General features: G+C 39.5%; 1 protein-coding gene across 3 annotated transcripts; it reads right to left on the reverse strand.

The window, feature by feature from the left end:
* Positions 1-317: 317 nt before the first annotated feature.
* On the reverse strand, positions 318-23,365 carry fech (ferrochelatase). 3 transcript variants are annotated; one of them, XM_026296750.2, is made up of 12 exons: positions 23,200-23,365; positions 21,972-22,056; positions 20,448-20,567; positions 18,359-18,507; positions 17,724-17,858; positions 15,121-15,227; positions 14,731-14,829; positions 13,571-13,678; positions 6,875-7,039; positions 5,949-6,008; positions 5,513-5,598; positions 3,456-3,593 (listed from the first exon to the last, which is right to left on the reverse strand). In XM_026296750.2, the coding sequence occupies exons 1-11, from the start codon at positions 23,234-23,236 to the stop codon at positions 5,518-5,520; spliced, it is 1,146 nt and encodes a 381-aa protein (XP_026152535.1). In that variant the 5' UTR covers positions 23,237-23,365; the 3' UTR covers positions 3,456-3,593; positions 5,513-5,517. The 3 variants fall into 3 exon arrangements, with proteins under 3 accessions (XP_026152534.1, XP_026152535.1, XP_026152536.1); XM_026296749.1 differs by lacking the exon at positions 5,513-5,598 and having other exon boundaries at positions 318-3,593; positions 23,200-23,363; XM_026296751.2 differs by lacking the exon at positions 5,513-5,598 and having other exon boundaries at positions 3,573-3,681; positions 23,200-23,364.
* Between the last annotated feature and the right edge of the window lie 19 nt (positions 23,366-23,384).

Genomic DNA, 23,384 nt, shown 5'->3' on the forward strand with positions numbered 1-23,384 from the left:
AAATGCAGCTGTAAGATCCAAGAGCATGAGGACAGCATAATCACCTGAGTCAGTGGCTAGCAACAGGTCATTAAAAACTTTCAACAGGGCCGTTTCTGTGCTGTGGAGTGATTTAAAACCAGACTGAGACACCACCTACAAACCATGTTGACTTAAAAATGATTGCAATTGTGTAAAAACAACCTTCTCTAATATTTTAGAAAGGAACAGAAGTTTTGCGATAAACCTAAAATTATCAAGAATCAGCTTCCAATCCAACTTTGGCTTCTAATCAATGGTTCCACTATTGCATGTTTAAAATTTAGAGGTACAACTCCTGAGGCAAGGCTACTGTTTATGAGTTCCTGAATTTTAGGCCAAAGGGTTTCAAAAACATTCTTTAAAAAATGAGAAGGAATGATATCTAAGCTAACAGGTAGACGATTTTATTTTAGCTACGATGTCTCACAAAAAAGAAAGACACAGGCTCAAACTGGTTAAAAACAGCAGAGCACATAGTGGTGATAGATGAATCAACAGGAGATGAAACGTGTGCTCTAACAACAGCAATCTTGTCAACAAAATAATATAAAAAGTCTTCACACATCTCAAAAGAGAACTCCAAAGAAGTTGATTGAAGAGCATTCAAAGCAGCGTTGATAGAACTGAAAAGAACGCAAGGCCTGCGTGAGTTGTTAGATATAATATCTGAGAAGTACTTAAACTTTTCAGTTTTAACAGTCTTTTGATATTTATGCAAACTTTCCTTTAAAATGTCAGCCGATACCTGTAGACTATCTTATTGTGAAAAGGAAGATGTGAGACACCAGTCCCAACAACACAGAAGAGCTGTCAATGGCCCATAATCACGGCAGGAACATGTAACAGCACATTTCAGGGTGGGTTTTTCCAGCCAGCACTTTGTTAAGCACATGTCAAAAGTTACATAAAGCACTATGTATAGCTAGTCAGTCTAAAAGGCACATTATTATGGTAAAACAGGACAAAATGGTTGAGGGTGAAGAGGTCAAGTTCAAATTTTCTTAAACCTTATTAGGGTCATATTCCAAACAAACAGGACAGCAGGTGGGATCAAACCAGTTACCTTCAAAACCTGCAGCAATGAATGGTGAAACTAAATAAAACGTTTGACTAGTTATTTTTCACATTTACTGTTTTGTCATCAGTAAGGTGTGAATGGACAAACAAAACTGAACAGCATGGAGAATGAAGTCAATCAACACTTCATGTATTATTTTTGGCACATCTGTGCCACTTCTCTACACAGGATCTTTTTAAAAAGATCATATTGTAGGTTGTTACTGATGGACAACACCAGCATCACTATAATTTTGTACTTCTGTAGTTTCTCAAAAGTGACAATTTTATGCTCTTAGCACACTATCAAGGATCTGACCTAACAACAAAAATATTTAGTTGTACTGCCCAGTACTGAAACTGTGAGGCCTAAACAACAATGGAAGAGAAACAGCCTCTATAACTAAATGCAACTATGGTGCAGTCAAACATGTTTTTCAGTACTGATGATGTATTGGGGTGTGTGTTTTTAATGAAAAGTAGTATCTGCACAATATTAGCTCAGAGGATCAAGATAAAGATGAGAAGATTCAAAAAAAGATCAGAAGATTCACAATGTCAATAAGGATTGATAGGAAAATGAGAAAATTCAATCTTTTAATATGCAGACATGCAACAGTTCTTATATAGATCTGTGGAGTCCAAACCTGGGTGTTGTGTGATATCTCAATAACTGCTACTTTGTGCTGTGTGTCCAGCACTGGCCTATCTAAGACATGGACCTCTGATCTAATGTATTTCACACTGAGATTAAAATTTTTATATAGCACATACTTTTTGTTAGCAAGTACTTCAAATTTGAGGACCATCACAATTCATTTACCAAGGGACTGCTTTTATACAGACTTGAACAATAGCATTTGTTGTCACAATACCCCTAACACACACCGCCCCACCCACCCCCAATCAAAAGTTTAGTGGACATCACTGTATTATTACTAAACCTATTTGAAATGATGAAGTGGTACATTTCTGAAGTGTAGGAATCTACACAGACACCAGCCCTGTCATTATATTCATGCTATTTTACCCGTGCTACATTCGCTGATAACTGGTGGAATTTCCTTCCATTTACTTCAATTAAGACAGAACTTAGCTGCTTTTATCTTAACAGATAATTTACCTTATTTACCTTAAACCAGCTTCGCTATTACAGATTTATTAAGGCAATCAATATTTGAATGAGGAACTGGCTAGTGCCCACAAGCCCACAGGTTACAGGCTTTAGTTTTGCTGTCCCTTTGAATTTTGTGAATTATTAGTGGCTGCGAAGCTCAAAATGCACCTCGCATTCTCTCACCCTGAGAGGTCCCAACCCCTGACAGTTTTTCTTTATATATTGGCTTAACTACAGCTGCTTGCTGGTTTTCTGTAGAAATCATTCTGTTTTTTAAGATCTTTGTTAGATCTGTACAGCACCAGTGTAATGTTGGATTAGTGAATAGACACATTACAAAAAGCTCATTGGTATCAAGCAGCAGCAGTTTGTCTAACATCTTCCTCATCCAGTCACATTGCAGGGATTGCAGCAGTATGGGCAGGGGTTACGAGCTAGTGGACCAATGGCATAAAACAGGGGTCACCAACCCTGGTCCTCGAGGCCCACTGCCCCGCTTGTTTTCCAACTATCCCTGCCCTACCCACTGCTGATTACCTGGATCAGGTGTATTCAGCCAATTAGAAGCTGGAGTAGCAGCGAAAGTTATAAAACAAGTGGGCCTCGAGGACCAGGGTTGGTGACCCCTGGTGTAAAGCGACAGGTGTGGAGGCGGAAATAAATAAAAAAATAGTGCAAAACAATTTGCTGTAGCTTGCGTGTGGTGTGAGTGGTTTCCGCAGAGTGTCAGTTCTACAGACTCATATCAAATATTTTCCGCTAACCCATAAAGGGGCATTGAGTTTCTCTTTGGTGTGCAAATCAAGAATACTCAGACAATCTAGGATGAGTTTTAATGACAGATGTTAGTGTCAGAAGGTTCATTTTAAGTTTAAGTTTAGCTGCTACTAATTACACATTTTGAAATAATATAGCCAATATTTAACCTGTATTTATAACTATAATTATATCCAATCTTGGCGTTGACATGGATCCATTTAAAAGTAGAATACTTGTGATGTTCAGTGTTTTTGTCAAATTTCTTGTAAAGACCAATACCAGTGACTCCTCCCTGAACTACAAGCACCATAAAACAAATACATCTGCGGAAACCATTTGATCCATTCTTCAGGTGAGGTTTTCCAGGTAACTGACACTCATTCTGGGAAAACGCTGTGTTTGTGTGCATGTATGAAGCTTCTGCTTTCTAAAGAAGGCCATATGTTTCTTCACAGGTAGCCCTGCTGCAGGAATCAGGGCATTAGAGTGTGCAGGTGGATTTCTAAGAGAGTTTCTGGTTGGCAAAGAAGGCCTTGGCCTCTCCACAGGTTGGGTTGGTGCACAGCGGGCAGAGAAGGGTCAGCTGGCGTGAACACGGCTCACTGGACTTCAGGTGGGACTGGACCAGGTCTGCCAGTGCCTGGACAGGAAGAATGACAGATACATTTAATACAATGAGGTGAAGGACTCACCCTTCTTCTGGTCTATGAACAGCTGGTTGCGTTTGTCTCAGAAAAAAAAATATCAATATCAATAATAAACGCCCTCTAGGATATACTGACTAAACACAGTAGCAGCTGCAGTGGGAGGCTCATCTCACTGAGTTGCAGAACTGAGAGGTTGAGAGAAGTCTTCAACTCCCACCTCCAAGACAGCTTGAACCAGATCCCAAGGGAGGTTGGGACATTGAATGGACCACGTATCTCCACCTCCATCGTCGACACAGTGGCCCAGAGCTGTGGTTGCAAGGTCTCTGGCGTCTGTCGTGACAGCATTCCCCGAACCCGGTGGTAGACACTGGAGGTAAGGGATGCCATCAAGCTGAAGAAGGAGTCCTATCAAGTCTTGCTGGCTTGTGGGACTCCTGAAGCAGCTGACAGGTACCAGCGGGCCAAGCATGCTGTGGCCTGGGCGGTGAGGTCATGGACTGGCAGGTCATCGGTCAGCCCAATAGACAGATTGGTGCATCGGCAGCAGCAATGCAGTCAATGTATCGATCCATTGTGGTGAAGAAGGAGCTGAGCCGAAAGGCGAATCTGTCGATTTACCGGTTAATCTATGTTCCAACTCTCACCTATGATCATGAGCTTTGGGTCATGACCGAAAGGAAAAGATCTCGGATACAAGCGGCCAAAATGAGTTTCCTCTCCAGGGTGGCTGGGCGCTCCCTTAGAGGTGAGGAACTCGGAGTAGAGCCACTGCTCCTCCACATCGAGAGGAGCCAGCAGAGGTGGCTCGGGCATCTGTTCCAGGACATGCTGGATGGACTATGTCTCTCGGCTGGCCTGGAAATGCTTCGGTGTCCCCCCAGAAGAGCTGGAGGAAGTGTCCAGGGAAAAGGAAGTCTGGGCATCCCTGCTTAGGCTACTGCCCCTGCGACTCAGCCCCAGATAAGCAAAAGAAGGTGGATGGAGTTTTTTATTTATCACTTAATTTTATACAAAGTGCAGTAAAGGGAACAAAACCTAAATCTAATCAATATGTGTAGTACTCCCCTTTCCCATTAAACCAGCAGCAGCTCTCTTTGGTTTCACGTGCACACAGTTTCTCCTGGTACTTTGCAGCCCCTTGGAGAAGCTGCTGCAGCTCTTCTGTAAATTCAGGCTGTCCCAGTGTTTCTGTGTTTTCCTATGCTCCCAGACTGACTCCACACTTCTGGGATCAGGGCTCTGTGGGAGTCAGACCAACTCCAACTTTATGGGCTTGTTGTCCTGCACAATCAGACATTTGATGGTGTTGTGTGATAAGATCTAAAGCACCCAAAGTGCCTAAAACATCTGCAAAGTACTGTAATAGCACTTATAAAGCCATTTAACCAATAAATGACTTATGGCTCTACATATACTTCATATTGTAGATATATTGCCCTCCACAACACAGAAGATGAAAAATTTGCGTAATTAAAGCAAAAACCGAAGCGTACGAATCTCTAAATCGGACAGTGCAAAAAAGTAATCTGATGGTACAAGTTCACATTGTGAGGGAGGATTAATGAAAAATGAACCCCTGACAACAGCCAGACTCTGCAGTGAAGATTCTGATGAATGTATTTTCCAGCTGCAGCAGACTGACGCAGCTTACTAAACTAAAACCACACCAAGGAAACCATCCTTCAGTAACTACCACCTAATCATCCTCTGGATATTGATTTGTGTGTTCATGCACACACACACACACACACACACACACACACACACACAGACTTGGCGAGGGGTCTCTGAGCATAGCAGGTTTGACCAGCCAGCCGGGCAGTTCAGTTCTACTGTAGTCAGCTCCAAAGGTTTTCATTGATCTGCCCCCTTCCTTTAATAAACCCTGCATGCACACACAAACACTCACAGCTGTTAACAGCTGGAAGAGTTGCCTGTAGTGAGAAAGGCTGCAAGTTGAGGATGAAGAGAAGAGGGACGGTAAAGGAAGAAGGGCTGGAAGACACAAAGGAAATGAGTGACAGAGGGGGAAGGGAAAAGGAAGGATGGAAGGAAGGAAGAAGGAATCCATTTATTGACTGTCTCCTTCCTGCAGTTCACTTAGTTTGCACAGCCTTCTGCTGTTGTCTCCTTTTCTATTATTACAGCCATGTCCATCCTTCATATTGTCTTCCCTCCTTCCTATTACTTCTTTCAATCCTATACAATATGCATCTCATTATTTGCTATTTTTGTCTTTTATCATCCATGGCACTCTTCCTTTATCTTCAAACTAAAAGTGAATGTGCCCTAAGTAGTGTGGAATGAGTGAAATGTGTTCTGTTTAAATGGAATTAAAAACGTACCTTCATGAAGAGAGGGTTCCCATTCAGTGACGCTGCCCTCCTGATGTTCTCCACTCCACACTGAAGGTAGAGGAAGGAAGACAGAAGAAGCTGTTGCATGTGTTTATACAACCAAACATAAAATACACACAAACCACATCAGATCACAAACTCAGAATTAAATCCATACTGAAAAAAATATCATTAATCCAGTTCAACATTCTCCCCACTCAACACTTGGAGACAAGTGTTTTCATTTTTGTCAGTCGAGGACTTCATGAGACGAGCACTTTGTTCTGGGGTTCCAATTATCTTTAACAGCAGGTTTCATTTGGGGTGAAACTCTTCACAACTGTGGCCATGACAAACTACTCCAGATTGTGTGTGCGTGTGTGTGTGTAGTCTTGGAATTTTTTTTTTAAAAAAGTGAAGGTGACACCTGAAAAGTGAAGAGAGAAACAACTTGTAAAGAGCAGGCATGTTTCTCACAAGTACTAAAAGGTGTGGCTGTTTTTGTGGCACCAGTATCATTGATTGGTGGTCACCTCGCTGGTGCCTTTACTCACATACACATCCACATCCACACACACATTTCTTTGTATACTATAGTTAAGTGAAAATATATTTTAGATCAAGAATGGCTTTCAAATGTACACGACAATGTTTTTACCTACCATTTGTATCTCCATGGTCCTGTTATTAGTTGAATACCTGACATTTTTTGACAACTTATAGAACAGTACAGTGTGTAGAAATTTATATTTCTGTCAAGATCTATGAATTAAAACAAAGGCCAACCTAAAATCTGATGGATGACCTGGAAAATGATTGGATAAACACATATAACCATTTGTATGGTCCTCTACCCAAAAAACTCTTCATTTAAGGTGACTTTTGGCCTCTTCTTGCATGAAAAATGCCTGACCTGATGTTTTTCTCTTCCTTACCTCCACCCCCAACACCTGACCATACTCGATGTCAAGCTCATGCAAAGTCTCTATGTGGTCGGAAGTGAAGGCGATTGGCACCATCAGTATGTTCTTCTTCCCCCGTTCACACAGACCTTTAATCACTTCGTCCGTCTGGGGCCCAAGCCATGGCATGGGCCCCACCTGTAATACCAAACACAGGGCATTATAACAGTTTACTTCCACCACATTTTGTTCATTTGGTCCATCTGATATAGACCTGTGACGGCTTAAGATAATCGACCTGTGATGATCCGGCTACATAAGGGGAGGAGGTGTCAGTTGAGAATCACCACAGGAAGTCAGATCCAACATCCAGCAACAGAGAGCTTGTGAGAGCTGAGCCAAGCATCCAGGGTGATAGGAAACTGGTGATTGAAAGGCGCAGGGGGAGATGAGGTGAGCGACAAGACTTCAGAGGTCTTCACTGTTGTCCATTAGGGCGACTGAGACAAGGCCACTACAGGGAAGTCTGCATGGGTGAGTGGCAAGCGAACTGCCACTGTGAATAGCGTTCCTAGGTGGCTGAGGGCATGAGGCTGAGGAGAAATGCATGGGCGAGGGTGAGTCGTGGCCTAATGGATAGGGAGTCAGACAGGAGCATCTTCTAATAAGAAGCGTTGAAGAAAATCGCCATGCAAGTTCACTGCAGTTAGCTAAAGAAGTAGAAAGCCAAACTGGGGTGCCTATTTCCTGTGAGACACTATATGGTGTACACTGCAGAGGAATGGTATGCATGAGTGTCGTCCACAAAGGAAGCCTCTCCTAAAGCCCATGCATGAAACAGCCCATCTAGAATTTGCCAGGGCCCTTGCTGAAAAAGACAAAGACTACTGGGACTCTGTACTATGGAGTGATGAGACCAAAATAAATGTTTTTGGAACTGGTGGCTTCAAAACTGTATGGTGTCGCAAAAGTGAGGAGTACAAAGAAAAATGCATGGTGCCTACAGTAAAACGTGGTGGCAGCGTCCTTCTGTGGGGCTGCATGAGTGGTGCTGGTGTCAGGGAGCTGCATTTTACTAATGGTATTATGAATTCACAGATGTACTGCTCTATATTGAAAGGGAAGATGCTACCATCAATTTGTACCGTTGGTCATCGTGCACTTTTCCAACATGACAATAAGCCAAAACACACATCTAAGGCCACTGTTGCTATTGTTTTTTTTTTTCTGAAGAAGAACAGGGTGAAAGTGATTCAGTGGCCAAGTTTGTCTCCTGATCTTAACCCAGTCGAACACCTATGGGGAATTCTGAAGAGACAAGTTGAGCATCACCCTCCATCCAGCATTAAGGCTCTAAAAGAGGTCGTTCTTGAACAGTGGAAATAGACAGATGTTGCAATATGTTGCCAACTTGTTCATTCCATGCCTAGAAGACTTGGTGCTGTCCTTAGAAATGATGGAGGTCATACAAAATACTAGATCTATTAACCTTAATTTCATGTAATGAGCTAAACAAATATTCTATAAAACTAAGTTTTGTCAAAATTTTGAAAATTGTTCTTGTGTTTATTGAGATATTGATTAAAATCTTACTTTTCCAAGGGGGTGTGCTCATTTACGCTGAGGACTGTATGTGCTTCTCTGTTGGCAGTTAAGGGATGGTGGTCCCATTGTGGCAGGTGTAGCCCCAACAAGACCCAAATGAAATAAGCGGATGGAGGGCAAAATGAGAAACAAGAAATCTGGTCAGCATGTTCACCTGTTATCCCCCATGTAATGGATAATACCTATAAAAACTACTACAGTATCACATAAAATACTGAAAATTTCCTTTGTATTGTGTATGATTTGGACTGTGTATCTCTGCACTAACCCCCCCATGTCTATTTATTTAAATAACACTCACCAGAGAGCCAACACTTCTAAGGCCTCTTCAATGCTACCAGAACAGTTGCTGTAACTGTTGCCCACATACACTACGGAACAAGAGTTGAGGTTCGCTGCTGAAGTAAAGCTGCAGCATTAGATAGACAAGTGGCCCCACCTTGTGGTGAGAAAAATATAAACATTCTTTGATCTGAGCCACAGACAGTTCATGCTGTAGGACTACAAAATGGCGTCATCAAGACGCGACTTGTGTTGCTGCTAAATCAAGCTCAGATCGGCCAACGAACAATACGATTATTGAAGTATATCGTCATTTTTGCAACGGGATATTCAGTACAGTGATAGGATGATTTTTACAACTACGCTACTAACGTAATCAAACAAAACAGCATGCCGTGGAGTAAACAGTGCGTAAACGAACAATGCCCGGAGCAGAACTCATGGACGTAAACAGTAAGTAAACAGATTGATACATTATTTCAGGATTGTGATTTCATTCTTAAAATAAGCAAAATACTGTTAGACTCTCTTATTGAACCTATAAAGAGAGCTATCACAGACTCTGATCACGGAATCAGTAAGGGATTCTCCGAAGTTCGAATTTCAAAACACGACTGAAAAACTTTATGATTTGCAAAAAAAGTATGATGTTGTACAGGACACACTAGAACAATACTCAAGGTGCAATTGTCTTGTAGTCTTTGGTGTGCCGGAAAGTGACGATGAAGACACAGATAAAGTCATTAGCGGCACAATTAAAGAAAATCTCCGCATAGAGGTGTAACCATGTGATATCGATTGGAGCCTTGGACCTAAATCTAGCAACAGAAAAGACAAACCCAGGGGAATAATCGTTAGATAGGCCCAATACAACATCAGGGACAAGCTCTATAAAGCAAAAACAAAAAAAAAACAAAAAAAACAAAAAGGCTTAAGGGAGTGACTGCATACTGCATACTGATGCATATCCTGGAAAACCTAACAGCCCAGAGAGTAAAACTGCTGGATGATCTATGCAAAAAAGGGATAATATTTCTGCCAGCTGGACTGGACGCCTTTAACCTAACCTTTAGATATTAGGTTACTTAGCCAAGGGGATTATTAGGATGATCCTGAATATTCTACACTACACCATTCTACACATGGTATTTTCCCAAGAAGATACTACTATATTGGGCAATAATAACATCATTTGTGGAAATAATTGTGACGTCCTCGAGCAGCATTGCTTTGATATTAAGGAAACGCTGATTTGTGAGAGTTACAGTCCTGAAAAATGAAAACATATAATAGATAATATCTCCCTATTCTCCCTACTACATTTAAACACCAGAAGCCCAAATAAGCATCATGATGATCTAGTGTCCCTGTTGATCAGCTTAGACTATAGCTTTGATATTATTGGCTGTAGCAAAACATGGATAAATGAAAGATCATACTCTTAATCTGGATGGATATACCCTATACAATAGAAACAGGCATGAAAGAGCAGGTGGAGGAGTGTGTTTATATATAAACTCACTGCACTCTGTGACTGTTTGTGATGATTTTATTATCGAAGATTCTTTGTTCCTTGAATTAATGTCAAAAAATGGGAAGAATCTTATTGTAGGAGTGACATACAGACCCCCAGACTCTGACTATAACAACTTCAAGACAAAATTAGAGGAACTTCCATATAGAATAAATAAAACAAAAGTGTTTTATCCTTGGAGATTTTAACATTGATATATCAAAGGAGGATAATGTAAAAAATGATTTCATTAACATCTTGTAGTCATCTTTTTCCCCTACTATAAATACATTCACTAGAGTAACAGAATACAGCAAGACCATGACTGATAATATCATCACAAACATTCATGATGCTTGTATTCATTCAGGTGTAATTCTCTCTGACATTACAGATCACTTTTCTATTGTAACTTTCACTGATTTGTATAAAAAGAATAAAAGTCATGCCCAAGACCAAAAGTGAAAGTACTGAGTGAGAAAACCCTATTAAGTCGTTCTGAAAAACTAAGGGCAAAAACATGGAGCCAAGTTTATAATCGTAAAGACCCAAATGCTGCATATAATGCTCTAATTGATGAGTTAAGAAATTCAATAAACTCCACCATACCTAAATAGAATGTAAGATGTGTTGCAGAAGGTCGGAAAACATGCCTTACCAAGGGTATTTTAAAATCAAGAAGAAAGAACACACTCTAAACGCTATATCAAAAACCCTTACAATCAAAATAAGGAATCCTACACAAAATATAGAAACAAGTTAACACATATAATTAGAGAAAGTACGAGAAAATACTATTATGAACTTATCAAAGCCTATCAAAAGCAATGCTGGAAGGTGCTCAATAAAGTCCCTGGCCGGGATCATAAAACCAATGGTTCTACCTGACACCAGAGATCCAGTAAATACAGAATATACTTTTAATTAAGCCCTTTCAAACGATTTTAACAATTATTTCGTCACCACTGGGGAGAATCTCAAAAAATCTTGCCTGTAGAGGGCACTTATTACCAGCACTGTCTTCAAGGGAACTACTTAAATTCTTTTTCTTACAACTGATACACAAGAAGTTTCTAAAATCATTATGAGCATGAAAAGCTCTCATGCACAAGGCGTGGACGGTATCCGTAGGAAATTGGTAAAACCCATAATGAATGATATTTTGGGCCACTAATTTATTGTATTAATCTTTCCCTGCTTTGTGGGATAGTACCAAAAGCAATGAAGATAATAATAATTATCTTCATTATCAAATTATAATTATCAAAAATAATTCCAGTATTTAAATCTGGTCACAAAAATAATATGAATAATTAATGCCCAATGTCTATTCTGCCAACTATTTCTAAAGTATTTGAAAAATTGTTTATAGCAGGGTTAGTGATTATGTAGATAAATTCGGTATCCTTGAATCATCACAATATGGCTTTAGAAAGAAGAGCACAACCTATCTGGCAATCCTTGACCTTACTGAAAAAAAAAAGAAAAAAAAAAAAAATCAATAACGCTGTAGACAAAGGTGAATGCGGAATTGGGATTTTCCTTGACTTGTTGAAAGCATTTGACACTATTGATTTCGAGATTCTTTTAGGTAAGCTGCATCATTATGGTGTCAGGGGCACTGCATTAAGCTGGTTCAGAAGCTATGTATATGTACATGTGAATGGTGGTAAACTCCCTAAAGAAGACTATCAGGTGTGGGGTCCCACAGGGTTCAATATTAGGGCCACTTCTCTTCATCATATATATCAATGCTTTTGTTAATTCCACAAGTGTGTTAGATAAATTTATATTTGCTGATGATACAACCTTATTTTTGTCACACAAAAAATCTAATTCATCTTCAAAATAATATAAACGAGGAACTGGAAAAGGTGAACACATGATTAAAATATACTAATTTTAAATATAAATAAAACAAATTTTATTGTGTCCTGTACAAATTGAAACCAAAATAGTGCTGACCAGGTCTGTATTAAGATAAATGGTAGGACTATTGAGAGGATAAAATCGATTTAAGTTCTTAGGAGTCCATATTGATGACTATTTACATTTTAAGAAGCACATCAATAAACTAGCTAAGAAACTATTAAAACATGTTGGCTTGACTTTCAAGCTGAGACACTTTCTTCCATCATTTGAAGCTGTTTTAACACTGTATAAGTCTCTATTTGAGCCCCACCTAAACTACTGTAATGTTATATGGTGTAATACATATCCAGATTATCTTGAAAATTTATAGATTAATACATAGCAATTTAATGCTATTGTGATTGTATGTTAATTGCTGTCTGGGCCCCTATTTACAAGCTCTGGTTAGCTTCTGGGGAGTCCCTTTTGCATTTATCTGTATTAATCTGTTTTAATGGATTTTGTGAAATAAAGTTGGATTTGATTTTGAAAACTGTACAATGATCAGTTCATATAGTTGAAATTATATACCATAATTTCATACTGTTGTTTTTATAGTGTTTTAGTAGTAAACAAAAGCAGCAGGGGTTGCACAACATGAGTTTGTGAAGATAAATATTTCACTGCAGAAATGCAAGTAAAGTCTCTTCAATCCCTGCTGTCTGACAATAGGAAAGAAAAGGTGTGTACAAATACAAAAGCTCAAGAGCCCGGTTGCCATGGCAATGTAGCAATCAGTAAAATGCAGATCTACTATTTTCCTGAACTTGAAACTCAATTTAGGCGACACTGTTGCGGTGATTAGCACTATTGTTTCACAGCAAGAAAGTTTCGGGTACAAATCCCAAATGGCCCTGTGGCCTTTCTGCTTGGAGTTTACATGTTTGCCCCATGTCTGTGTAGGTTTTCTCTGGGTACTCCAACTTCTTCCCACAGTCCAAGTGCATGCAGGTTGTGGTTATGTTAATTGGTGTCTCTTGCCCGTAGGTGTGAATGTGAGTGTTTATCTGTCCGTATGTGTCAGGCCTATGATAGACTGGTGATCTTTTCAGGGTGTACCACACATCTTGCCCAATGTCAGCTGGGATTTGCTCCAGGCCCCTGCAACCCTGGATGTACCAAGATAAGCAGCTGTAGAAGGACTGACAGATGAACGAAACTCACACTGCCCATCTGTGTGGGAGTTTAGTTCCAAGTGCAAGGAGCAAAGGTAGGAGGTGAAGAGCAGATATATAGTTTAAGTGAGGCACACACATAGTGAGTTGTTGGCATTTTGATAGAAAGTGTGTCTTAAATGCAGGTCTGAGAACAGATGTCAGAGAATGTCAATATGAACCATCAACACAAAAGGTCAGATTTGATAAAAACATCAGAATTGAGCAATAAAGCCTGTCGTGTGTGTGTGTACATGTACTGACCCTGGACTGCCACACCAGTCTGTAAGGGTTACAGTGTCCCAGTCTCTCCATGACTCTCTGAACTGTGGCTCCCACCTCCTGAGGATACGGGTCACCCCTGTTTACAACCTGCAGAGTCCATAACAACAGTACTGTCAGGCAAGGGCATAGTTTTGGTTTTATCTCTGGCAGGACAGTTTTTTGTCAGGTATGTGCACTTGCTTTATGATTCTTTGCTGACTCATAAGAGTATGTATGCACAGACTGTGCAAAACTTTACCTATTGAATATATACTGTATTTTCTGAGATAACTTGCCAGATAATAACCATGAATCATAACTTGTATTGGACCAACCAGATATTTTATATTTTTTCCTCATGAATGTAAATCTGACTCAAAGATGTGCATTTGTAGTTATGTGATTTTGAAGAGAAATGTAACAAGAAAATATTTCTATTAAATCCTGTAGGTTATGTGCTATTTTAGAAAGAACTATCTACTGTAAGCCATTTTCATATCTCAGTTACAGGAAGAGGCTGTGGTCAAACTTTGTCATGAATCTGCATTAAAAAAAATATTAACATGTTAAAATTTCTGTATTACATTATGCATTTCTCATGCATTAAGATGTACAGCCCTACTTTACATTCAACTTCACTATGTAGTAGTTTGTTTCTGAATGTGGACCCATTCTACATTAGCTGATAAAACCCTGCAGGTTTTATCAGCTAATGTTGCAAGGTTGCAAGGTTGCCTCTTTACTAGTAAAACAGAAAACAGACTTGTGGGTAGATTTAAGAAATTCATATTATTTTATTAATTATTTCCCAACACAATGTATTAATAAAGCACCACACTCATAACCTGTATTGATGCACATAAAAGTGTAATTAAATGACAAATTATCCCTATTGCTCACTGTAATATTACCATAAGTGCCACCAGGGGAATTAGTAGTAATGGTACTGTAATGGTAGTACAGGTAATACTAGTGTGAGTAGTAATATTAGCAGTAACAGCAGTATCAGTAAAGGTGGAATTCAATCAGTACTTAGCCCTGAAACAGAAATTCACAAGGTGAACCGAGGCCAACTGTCACCTGCAAGTTCACCAGGCTTTAACTCAAGTAAACTGGAGGCAAAGGGAACATTTGCAGTCTAGTAGTGGTGTAGTACTTACAGCCAGAGGGAGAGAGTGTGCTGAGAAAAGAATGACAACATCATCTCTCTTCTCTTCTGGGAATTTCAGTAGCTCATTATTGATATGTTCTGCAAAACACTGAAAACACACACACAGTAAGCATTTGTTGTGTTTTATGCATTTTTAAAAACATTTTCCTCAACAAACAAAAGGTTTCTGGCTTCTCATTGCTTCTCTCTGGGGAGGCAACACATGCTGCCATCTAAAAATATAGTCTGCCTTGTTAGCAGTTATCAGTACTAACTGTAGCCACTTTTAACTCGTTAGTTGCTAAGACAACTAGTGGGCTCAATTTATTTTTGCTCTGTCTGCGTTGAGGAGGAATATGTTGGACACTGGTTTTATTGTGTGTAAGCGTGTGCTTCTAACCTCCACCAGCAGAGGGTGTGTGGGCCAACGGTCGATGACACTCCAGCGCATTTTCGGCCTGTGGCCCTTGTTGCTGTAATAACGGTAGATGGCGTTGAGACTGCTGCCTGTTTACAAAATAAAACAAGGAAACAATGTCATAAATATATTTAACAACAACCACAGTCCCCTGCAGCTGCACTGGGAGGTCTGAGGACACCTGTTTAAAAGCATGCCTGTTTATCCTGATAAAATGGAGGAAACAATTTCCACAGGCAAGACAGGGTACTAAAAAGAAAAGAGCATCATCTCTATGTCAGTGTTACTTTCGAAAAGTACATTGAAAATATATATATATTAAAAAAATAAATAAAGGCAGATACTTTATCTGTTTTTTATGGACTCGTTTGTTAGTCTGTTAATATATTGGTCAGCACCAGAATGGGCAGAAAAAAGGGCGGAAGGAGGTTGCGCTTATTACCGACCCAACCCAGCAGTTAATGGGTTTTTCTTCCCTACCAAGACGAGAGTGGGTCCAGGCAAACAGGATCCTATCCAAATATGTGCGAACTGCCACAAACCTCCATAAGTGGGGATACCGTGCCAATCCAACTTGCCCCAACTGTCAACAGCCCCGTCAAGAAGCAGACCATCTGGTTATCCGCTGCCTGCAGACCGTGGTTCCCAGTGGTTACCTTACTATTTACGAAGCTGGCCGGCTGTTCGATGAATGGAGCACCACTATTAAGGTGTGGGAAAGCCATCTGTAACTACTACTACTAGCATCAGTCCCAGGGTGGCTGTGGCTCAGGAGGTAGAACAGGTCAACCATGAACCACAGAGTTGGTGGTTCAATTCTTGGCTTCACTAGTCCACATGTCGAAGTGTCCTTGGGCAGGACACTGAACCCCAAGTTGCTGTTCCAGTGTGTGTGTGTGTGAATGCGTGCATGGACAAATACTGTAAAAGTGCTTTGAATGCACTTGATATACAAGTATACGTTTTTTGTTTTTTTTTTTAATTTACCACTAACACTGATAACTAAGCAATAGCCCCAAACCACCAAGGGAAACAAAAATGCTATAGATTGGCTGTGTGATCCTCACACAGTGAAATGATAAAGAACAGGAACACATTACATCACATGACAGAACATTTCATTGGTCAAGAATCATGAGAGAAAATTTTGATTCAATCATGATTCATACTTTACCCTAGTATGGAGCGCCAGATTAGGCACCAGTTGCTGAGATGTGTGTAGATCAGGAGTCACCACCCCTATTCCTTGAGGGCAACTGTCCTGTTTGTTTACCAGATATCCCTCCCCTTCCCACTGCTCATTACCTGGACCAGGTGTGTTCAGCCAATCAGAAACTGAAATGGCAGGTATAGATAGAAAACTTGTACGACAGTAGCTCTTGAGGACCTAGGGTGGTGACAGATTGCTAAATTGCAGATTGTTAGAAAGTCTTTGAGAACTATGGGGAAATCGTCACCATAGTGATGTGTTGTTCAATGATCAAAGCTTTTCCAAACTAAATAAATGAATACCTCCACTAATGTCAAATTACATGTAAATAAAATCAAAATATAATTATTGAATGGGACATATATAAGTAATGGGGAAACTACAGGTAAAATAAATATTTACATCATTTTTAACTATAGAGATGATATACCTTTACCCAATGAGAGGAGATGCATCAGGAAGTGTGAGATTCAGCTGTACTGGTTACTGATTGCCTAAACACAATTTATGTGTGCTTCATAGTAAGTAACCAGAGAATAACACTTGATTTTTTGACAATTTGATTTTTTACAAGCTGAGAAAAGTAAAGGCAGACAGAATGTCTCACCACTGCACCAAAAAATTCTGACCATTCACAGATGAACAATGATTATGTGAACACCGGCACATCATGTGGCAGTTTTTCTCTTGATATGTGTTTTGCCCTTATCTCAACCAAAAGCTTACTCTGAAACAAGTTATCTTCCAAAATGCTTAACCTGACCCCTCACCAGTTACATCTGCTCCTTATCGTAACCTAACCTAAGTATAGGGCTGTAACATAGTCACCAACATTCCTGTCAAGTCTGGGAGAGAGGGCACTGAAATGCGCCTCACTCATATCCACAGTTAAAAATGCAAGCTGGTGACCCCGCCACGAAATATTTTTCTGAAAGGTTGGTAATAGTTATTGATGTTAGCACTTAATGCTAAGTGTCTGCAGGATTACACAGATAATGGCTGATATGCCCAAAGAAATCTCCCCTTTATTAACATCAAATTCTCAACTGAGAAATGTTCTCTAAAAAACATCTTGTTCCTTTTTAAATTGGTATTATTAAATTGAATTGTGTTGTTTTTATCAGAGGCTAACAGTACGTGACACCCTGGGTGTGGTGACACTAACGGCCACGAACAACTTAATTTTTCTTTTATCTTACTTTTTCAATAAACTCCACAAGTGATCTTTGGAAAACCTTGAACAGCCTTAGTGTAAGAAATTAGCATTATTTTAACTGCACTGCAGCTATACAGAGGATGTTAAGTTTTGAATGTTTTTTTTTATGGTTTAGCAGCCCTAAAATCCTCTATAATTTATACTGTTTGCAATAGTCACCTGTGGTGGAGCAGCTGTACTGAGGATACTGTGTGAAGGCCACAGCTCTCTCCACTCCATCTTTCTCCATCTCTTCGATGGCTTCCTCCGTTAGTGGGTTAACGTACCGGAAACCAATGTAAAACTTGTGAGGAGCTGACAAGACAAAGGCAGAAAGAGTCAATAACTACCAACGATATAAACCAAGCTATAAAAAGCATTAAACTGTGATTCATTTGAAGAGCTGAATGTCCAAATTGGTAATAAATAAATAACATAAAGGAGCAGTGTGTTATGGGGGTTATTGTCAAAGACATTAAAAATGAAGTATGTGTGTACGTGTATGTGTATATATTGTCAGATTTCACACCACTGATCACTGTTTGTGTACTTATCAGTGAGGTATGTCGCAGGCGTGTGAAGAGACACTCCTTCCGTGGGTGACTATCTCCACTTTACACACATATACTTTGCAACTGAGTGCACCACAAGGAAAACACAGCAGTTGCTTAGTTTCAGCAATTAATAAGAATTCTCATGTCAATCAATTAAGCACAGAAATGGACAAAAGTTCTCAAACTCTTCACTCAGATGATTTCAGGAGTAGCAAGGGCTATGACCAGCAGGATGACTCTCCCTCTCCAGGACTGTCTCACCTGTCTCAGGACTCATTTCGTCCAAGAGCTTCACCATCCCCTCTCCCTGCATGGAGGTCCAGCGTTTGATGGGCGAGCCCCCTCCGATCTTACTGTACTGCTCTTGGATCTTTGGCGTGCGACGCTTGGCAATGAAGGGACCAAGCTTACTGCAGAGGAGAGGTTGAAAATTTACATGAAAAAACACCAACAAACAGCATTTAACTTTTGGAACTGTATCTCTTTGAGAAAATACAACAAAACACGTGTGCTCAGGTTTTTTAAGACATTTTGTCACAAGCTGTTGTGTGTTGGCCACATGGAAACTTTGACCTATTGTTGGTGCTAGATCCATTTTTTGTGCACAAACTCAAAGACAATGCACACAAAATAAAATGTTATTGTACTTTAAATCTCGGTGGGACATTTGTCCCCCTCCTTTCATGGTTATTTGTAATTGTGTCAGTGTGGTTCTTTGTCTTCTCTTCCGGTCAAAGAAGAGGAGAGCAACTTTAACATTACAAGTCAAATTCCCCTTAGAATTAAAAAAGTTCTTTGATTATTGAATCTTTATATCTCAGGTGACACAGGGGGCCAAGACACTAAACCAAAACAACTGTGTCTTTATAGATGTAGATTCTTGCACATAAAAAATACTGCACACCCAAAAAAGGGCAGTGTTCCTGTAACACTGAAAAAAAAAGGAAATACACACACACACATACAGTATAAAACAGAATGACTACACCCCTGTGCAATATCAATTAAAATGAACTGATTTCAAATTTTATGACATCTTATTAATTGCACTGTTTCTAAGTTGACAAGTATAGTACATCTTCATAAGAAAATTGGATAAACTTGTTAGAAAGACCATATTGAAAATATAGGCCCCGTTGTCAGAAGTGAACAGTGACTGCACCTGTGATCACTGACAGACAAGTGAGACAACTTAAGATCACAGAAACAAAACTGATGTGTCTGTTATGGCATGGACAGGATTATAAAATGATCTTTGAACACCAGAAATTCTTCAGTTTTGGACCTATAAGCTTTGTCAATCTACATGCCTGTGCAACTGCAAGAGAAATTGAAAAATCTGATTAAGACCCTGCACAGAGATGGAAAAGAATACAGGAAGATTAGTGTCCAGCTAAAAATCAGTTGAAACACAGTAGCAGCAGGAAGGTACTGAATAAGCTGTAGTACCATTAATCAGAGTCACATTGTCCACCCTCCTAACAGTACAATCAAGCTCTGAAAAACAGATGTGAAGTGATTCAGGCGTAGGAGATGGTTTATTGATAGAAATCTGAATTTATGTGACAGCTCAGACAGTGTGAAGGATAGTCCATAGCATGAAACTATGGACAGAAAACACCCTTGCTTGCTCTGCAGCACAGAACTGCAAGATTAAATATTGTTAAAGAACATTAAAGGAGCCTGATGAATAATGGGAGTACATTCTTTAATCAGATGAGACCAAGATATATTTGTTCGGCTCAGATGGGCTCCAGCATGTAAAGTCTGAACTAAGCCAGGACTACCAAAGTGAGTGCATATTCCTGACAGTGAAGCACAGAGATAGAAGTGTGATGATGTGGGGCTGTGGGAGAGTAAAAGGTACTGGGGAGATGACATTTAAATGGCACTGATAGGTCTTGTGGATATATGATGACTTTGTGCATCACCTTTACAAAAAACAACAACAAAAAAAAAACACTACTAATATATTGCTTTAAAAAAGCCTTTCATTCAAAAAACAAAGGCTTATACATTATTGTAATTCATTGTGCATGTGTGTATATACTGTATGCTTTGTAGAAGCTATCAGCATTACAGACTTGCCTTGTAATTTCAATCTGTGAATGCAGCCAAGGCAAAGCCATGGTTTGAACAAACATTTGCTAAATGAATATTAGTTACTTTATAGAGTATAGATGGCAACATTTCTGGCAAGAAGACATAAGACCAATAAGTTGCTGGTCGAGAGAAAGATATTTACACACATTGATACGTTTTTTTTTGTTTTTTTTTTACACTTTTTACAAAAATGCTTTTACTCAGGGAAAGACAATAAACATAACTGTGTGTGAGTGTGCATCCATACCTCTGTACAGGGAGTTTTATCAGGTCTGTGTCCATAAAGAGCCGCAGCAGAAAGTCATGAACATCTTCTAGTTTCTCAGGTCCTCCCATGTTCAGCATTAGGATGCCTGTCTTAGGCTTCCTGCAGATGCAAGAGATTCATAATCAGTAATTCATAAGCCTCCACACAGATATGTTGAACTTATTATCAGCATCTACTAATGTGTTGGAGTTATTATGTGAAGATGCATTATAATGTCTGCTAGAGTAAAAAGTAATGTAATTATGTCTTGCTAGTGCTACGATTATGCACATAATACAGGTCCTACAAAGATATGCTTTTTGTTTACACATATTTATTACTTGCTTCAATAAACATCTTGTGAATGTTTTAAACTTAGCTTGAAAGCTGTAAATGTGGTCATGCTGAAAGCAGCTAATGTTAGCTTGTCCTGCCAACCTGTGAAATAAACCTCAAGCATCCATTTTTAAAAAGTTTTCCAGCAGGTTCTTTGATGTCCCACTAGGGCTGGGCGATATGACCTAAAAAAAAATATTCGATTTACGATTTATATCGACCCCCGATTTTCATTCAAACAAGTCGATGTAAACTACACATTTGAGTTAAATCAATAAAATTGGTTTATTGCCCAGCCCTATGTCCCACACATTGCAAATACTAAAAACAGCACAAAAGCAAGCCAAAGAAGGGCTATATAAAAGCTAAACAACAAATCTAGTTATTATTTAAGTGAATACCTGAAACAAAGGATACAACATTTTACCCAAAAGAAAATAAGGTTATAGAGAGAGACTACATAGCATTCTTAGGGCTGAGATTAGCTTCTCATGTGAGCCTGAGAAATGAATGGAAGCTCCAAAAGCCAATTAGTTTCTCATGTTGGTAATGCTGCTAATTTAAGCCTCTAATATTAGCTTGTAGTGCAGTTTGTGAAAGCGGAGTGTTATATGTAGCTTGCACACTCAATCGATGAATCAAACATTTGTTCAAGCACTTAACCAGGCTGTAATGTCTGTGTAGTAAAGTAGCATTAGTTAGCTCAAAAAGCTAATTTCCATTTAAGTCACCTTTTGAAATGAACCTCAAACAACTTTTTACTAGCTCAACTTTCTCACAATCAGTTAATATTAGCTTGTCAGCAAGTCCCGGTGGCTGCTGCAAGGCTTTCAATTGTACACTACATCAGTGATGTGCCTATATTCATTAAGTTTCACAAAGACTAATGTTTTCTTACATTGAATGCCCCTTCATAATTTTCTCTCTTGTTCATAATTAGCAGTTTTAAAAGGTAGATTAAAATAATAATCCATGAGGACAGAGGCATGAAGAGACATCTGTTTCTTCAGATTTAATGCACACTAATGTTCACACCTGAGAGGATGAGTGAGTTAATAGATAAGAAGATTAACTATCAATGATAATTTTGTCAGTTGACTGATCATTAATTATATACATAATGCTGTATATTCAACATTACCTTAGAAAAAAACTTGCACCAGTGTCTTGTGTTTATGTGTGTCTCACCTGTTCTCCTGTGTTTCTGGAGTCTGGGCTAAAGCAGCAGCAGTGGCGTGTCTCCTCACACTCAGACTGACACTGCTCCTGGCAACTAAACAAGGACACCATAACAGCTTGCTGATTCATTTATCATCACACCAACCTAATTTCTTATTGATTTATTATGAAACTTATTAAACGTAATTTTATAATGCTGGATGTCGAAAAGAAAATTCGAATATTGTGATTCTGACAGTGTTTCAGTTTAGTTTAATAAATCACAAAACAGTAGCCTAAAGATATTTGAACAGGGAAAATGACATGAGATGTTGACGGCTGTCAACAGGTTATGCTTTAATGACCTCTCACATGAGGTCATTGAGTGATCCTAAATATAATGAATATCAACACTGTGATAAATAGCTGTGTGTGAAATACCAAAGACATATGCCACAAATAGCAGAGGACACAGAAACCAGTGTCTGCGGACTTATGTGACAATGTCTACACCAGTACGTTCATTTCGACGCAGTGACACTGACTTTCATAACTCGGGCTGCAGTACCGTGCTGTGCCGCCAGGGGGCCTGCTGAGATTATGCAAGTTTACAACGTCGGAATTGTGTAACTCCGCGAAAATGTTCAGCTCTTTCCAATTTCCCGTGAACACGTGGATTGTTAACGGCCAGATGTAGTATTTACGGTTTATCTGGCTTTACTAAATGCAGCACAATTACGGGATAAGTCCATTATGTAACATAAACATTTAACAGTAACCTACGGTATTCCTGGGCTGCGTAAAAGCACCGTGTGATAGCGACTGTCCACCGACGGATACATCGCCTTTTGTTTATAAAATAAAAGCGCATCAACCGTCACTTTTTAGTAAATGTTCAATTAATCATATGACAAATGTGGGCTCAAACCATAACACACAACTCGTTAAAGTACCAATAGAGAGATTCAGATACCACACAACTGACAACAATATACGTTAAGACACAGCCAGTCTTGTACTGTAAAAGCCCTGCCAGGAAGTCGTATGCCTACAGTCTATTTACAAAATGCTGGCTAATGTCAGCGGCGTGTTAAGTTTACACTACGTTAACGTTATAGCTAACAGCGTTGCTCCGTTTCCTAAAACTGTCTTTAAAGCCCACCTCACTATATTGTATTCATTGCAGAGCTAAACCATTAAACCCGAAGGTTTTCCCGCACACCTTTGCTCAGGCTATCTTAGCTGCAACCGCACTCACATTGGATGAAGCGACCGGCGCTGCCTAGGACTGCCATCGTGGTGGTTTCCCGATTTCCCGCTGAAACGAACGATGAATGTTTCTGCTCCTCACTGAGTGACTTGCTGGCCAGTACGATGTGTCAGTCAGATTCCTTCAGCTACTACCGGCTGGCTGGATAGACCTCTGTCAAGTTTTAACGATCA

Source organism: Mastacembelus armatus, chromosome 12 (genome assembly GCF_900324485.2).
Source record: "Mastacembelus armatus chromosome 12, fMasArm1.2, whole genome shotgun sequence".
NCBI classification, from domain to species: Eukaryota; Metazoa; Chordata; class Actinopteri; order Synbranchiformes; family Mastacembelidae; genus Mastacembelus; species Mastacembelus armatus.

What these genes read in the sequence shown, in the direction of transcription:
- fech (XM_026296749.1), bottom strand. Translation starts at nt 23,236, where the DNA reads ATGGCAGTCCTAGGCAGCGCCGGTCGCTTCATCCAAT. An exon ending in CACACTCTCTCCCTCTGGCT is followed by an intron (nt 13,679 to 14,730) that starts GTAAGTACTACA and finishes TGGACTCTGCAG; the next exon opens with GTTGTAAACAGGGGTGACCC. An exon ending in GGAACCCTCTCTTCATGAAG is followed by an intron (nt 3,594 to 5,948) that starts GTACGTTTTTAA and finishes CTTCCTGTCCAG; the next exon opens with GCACTGGCAGACCTGGTCCA.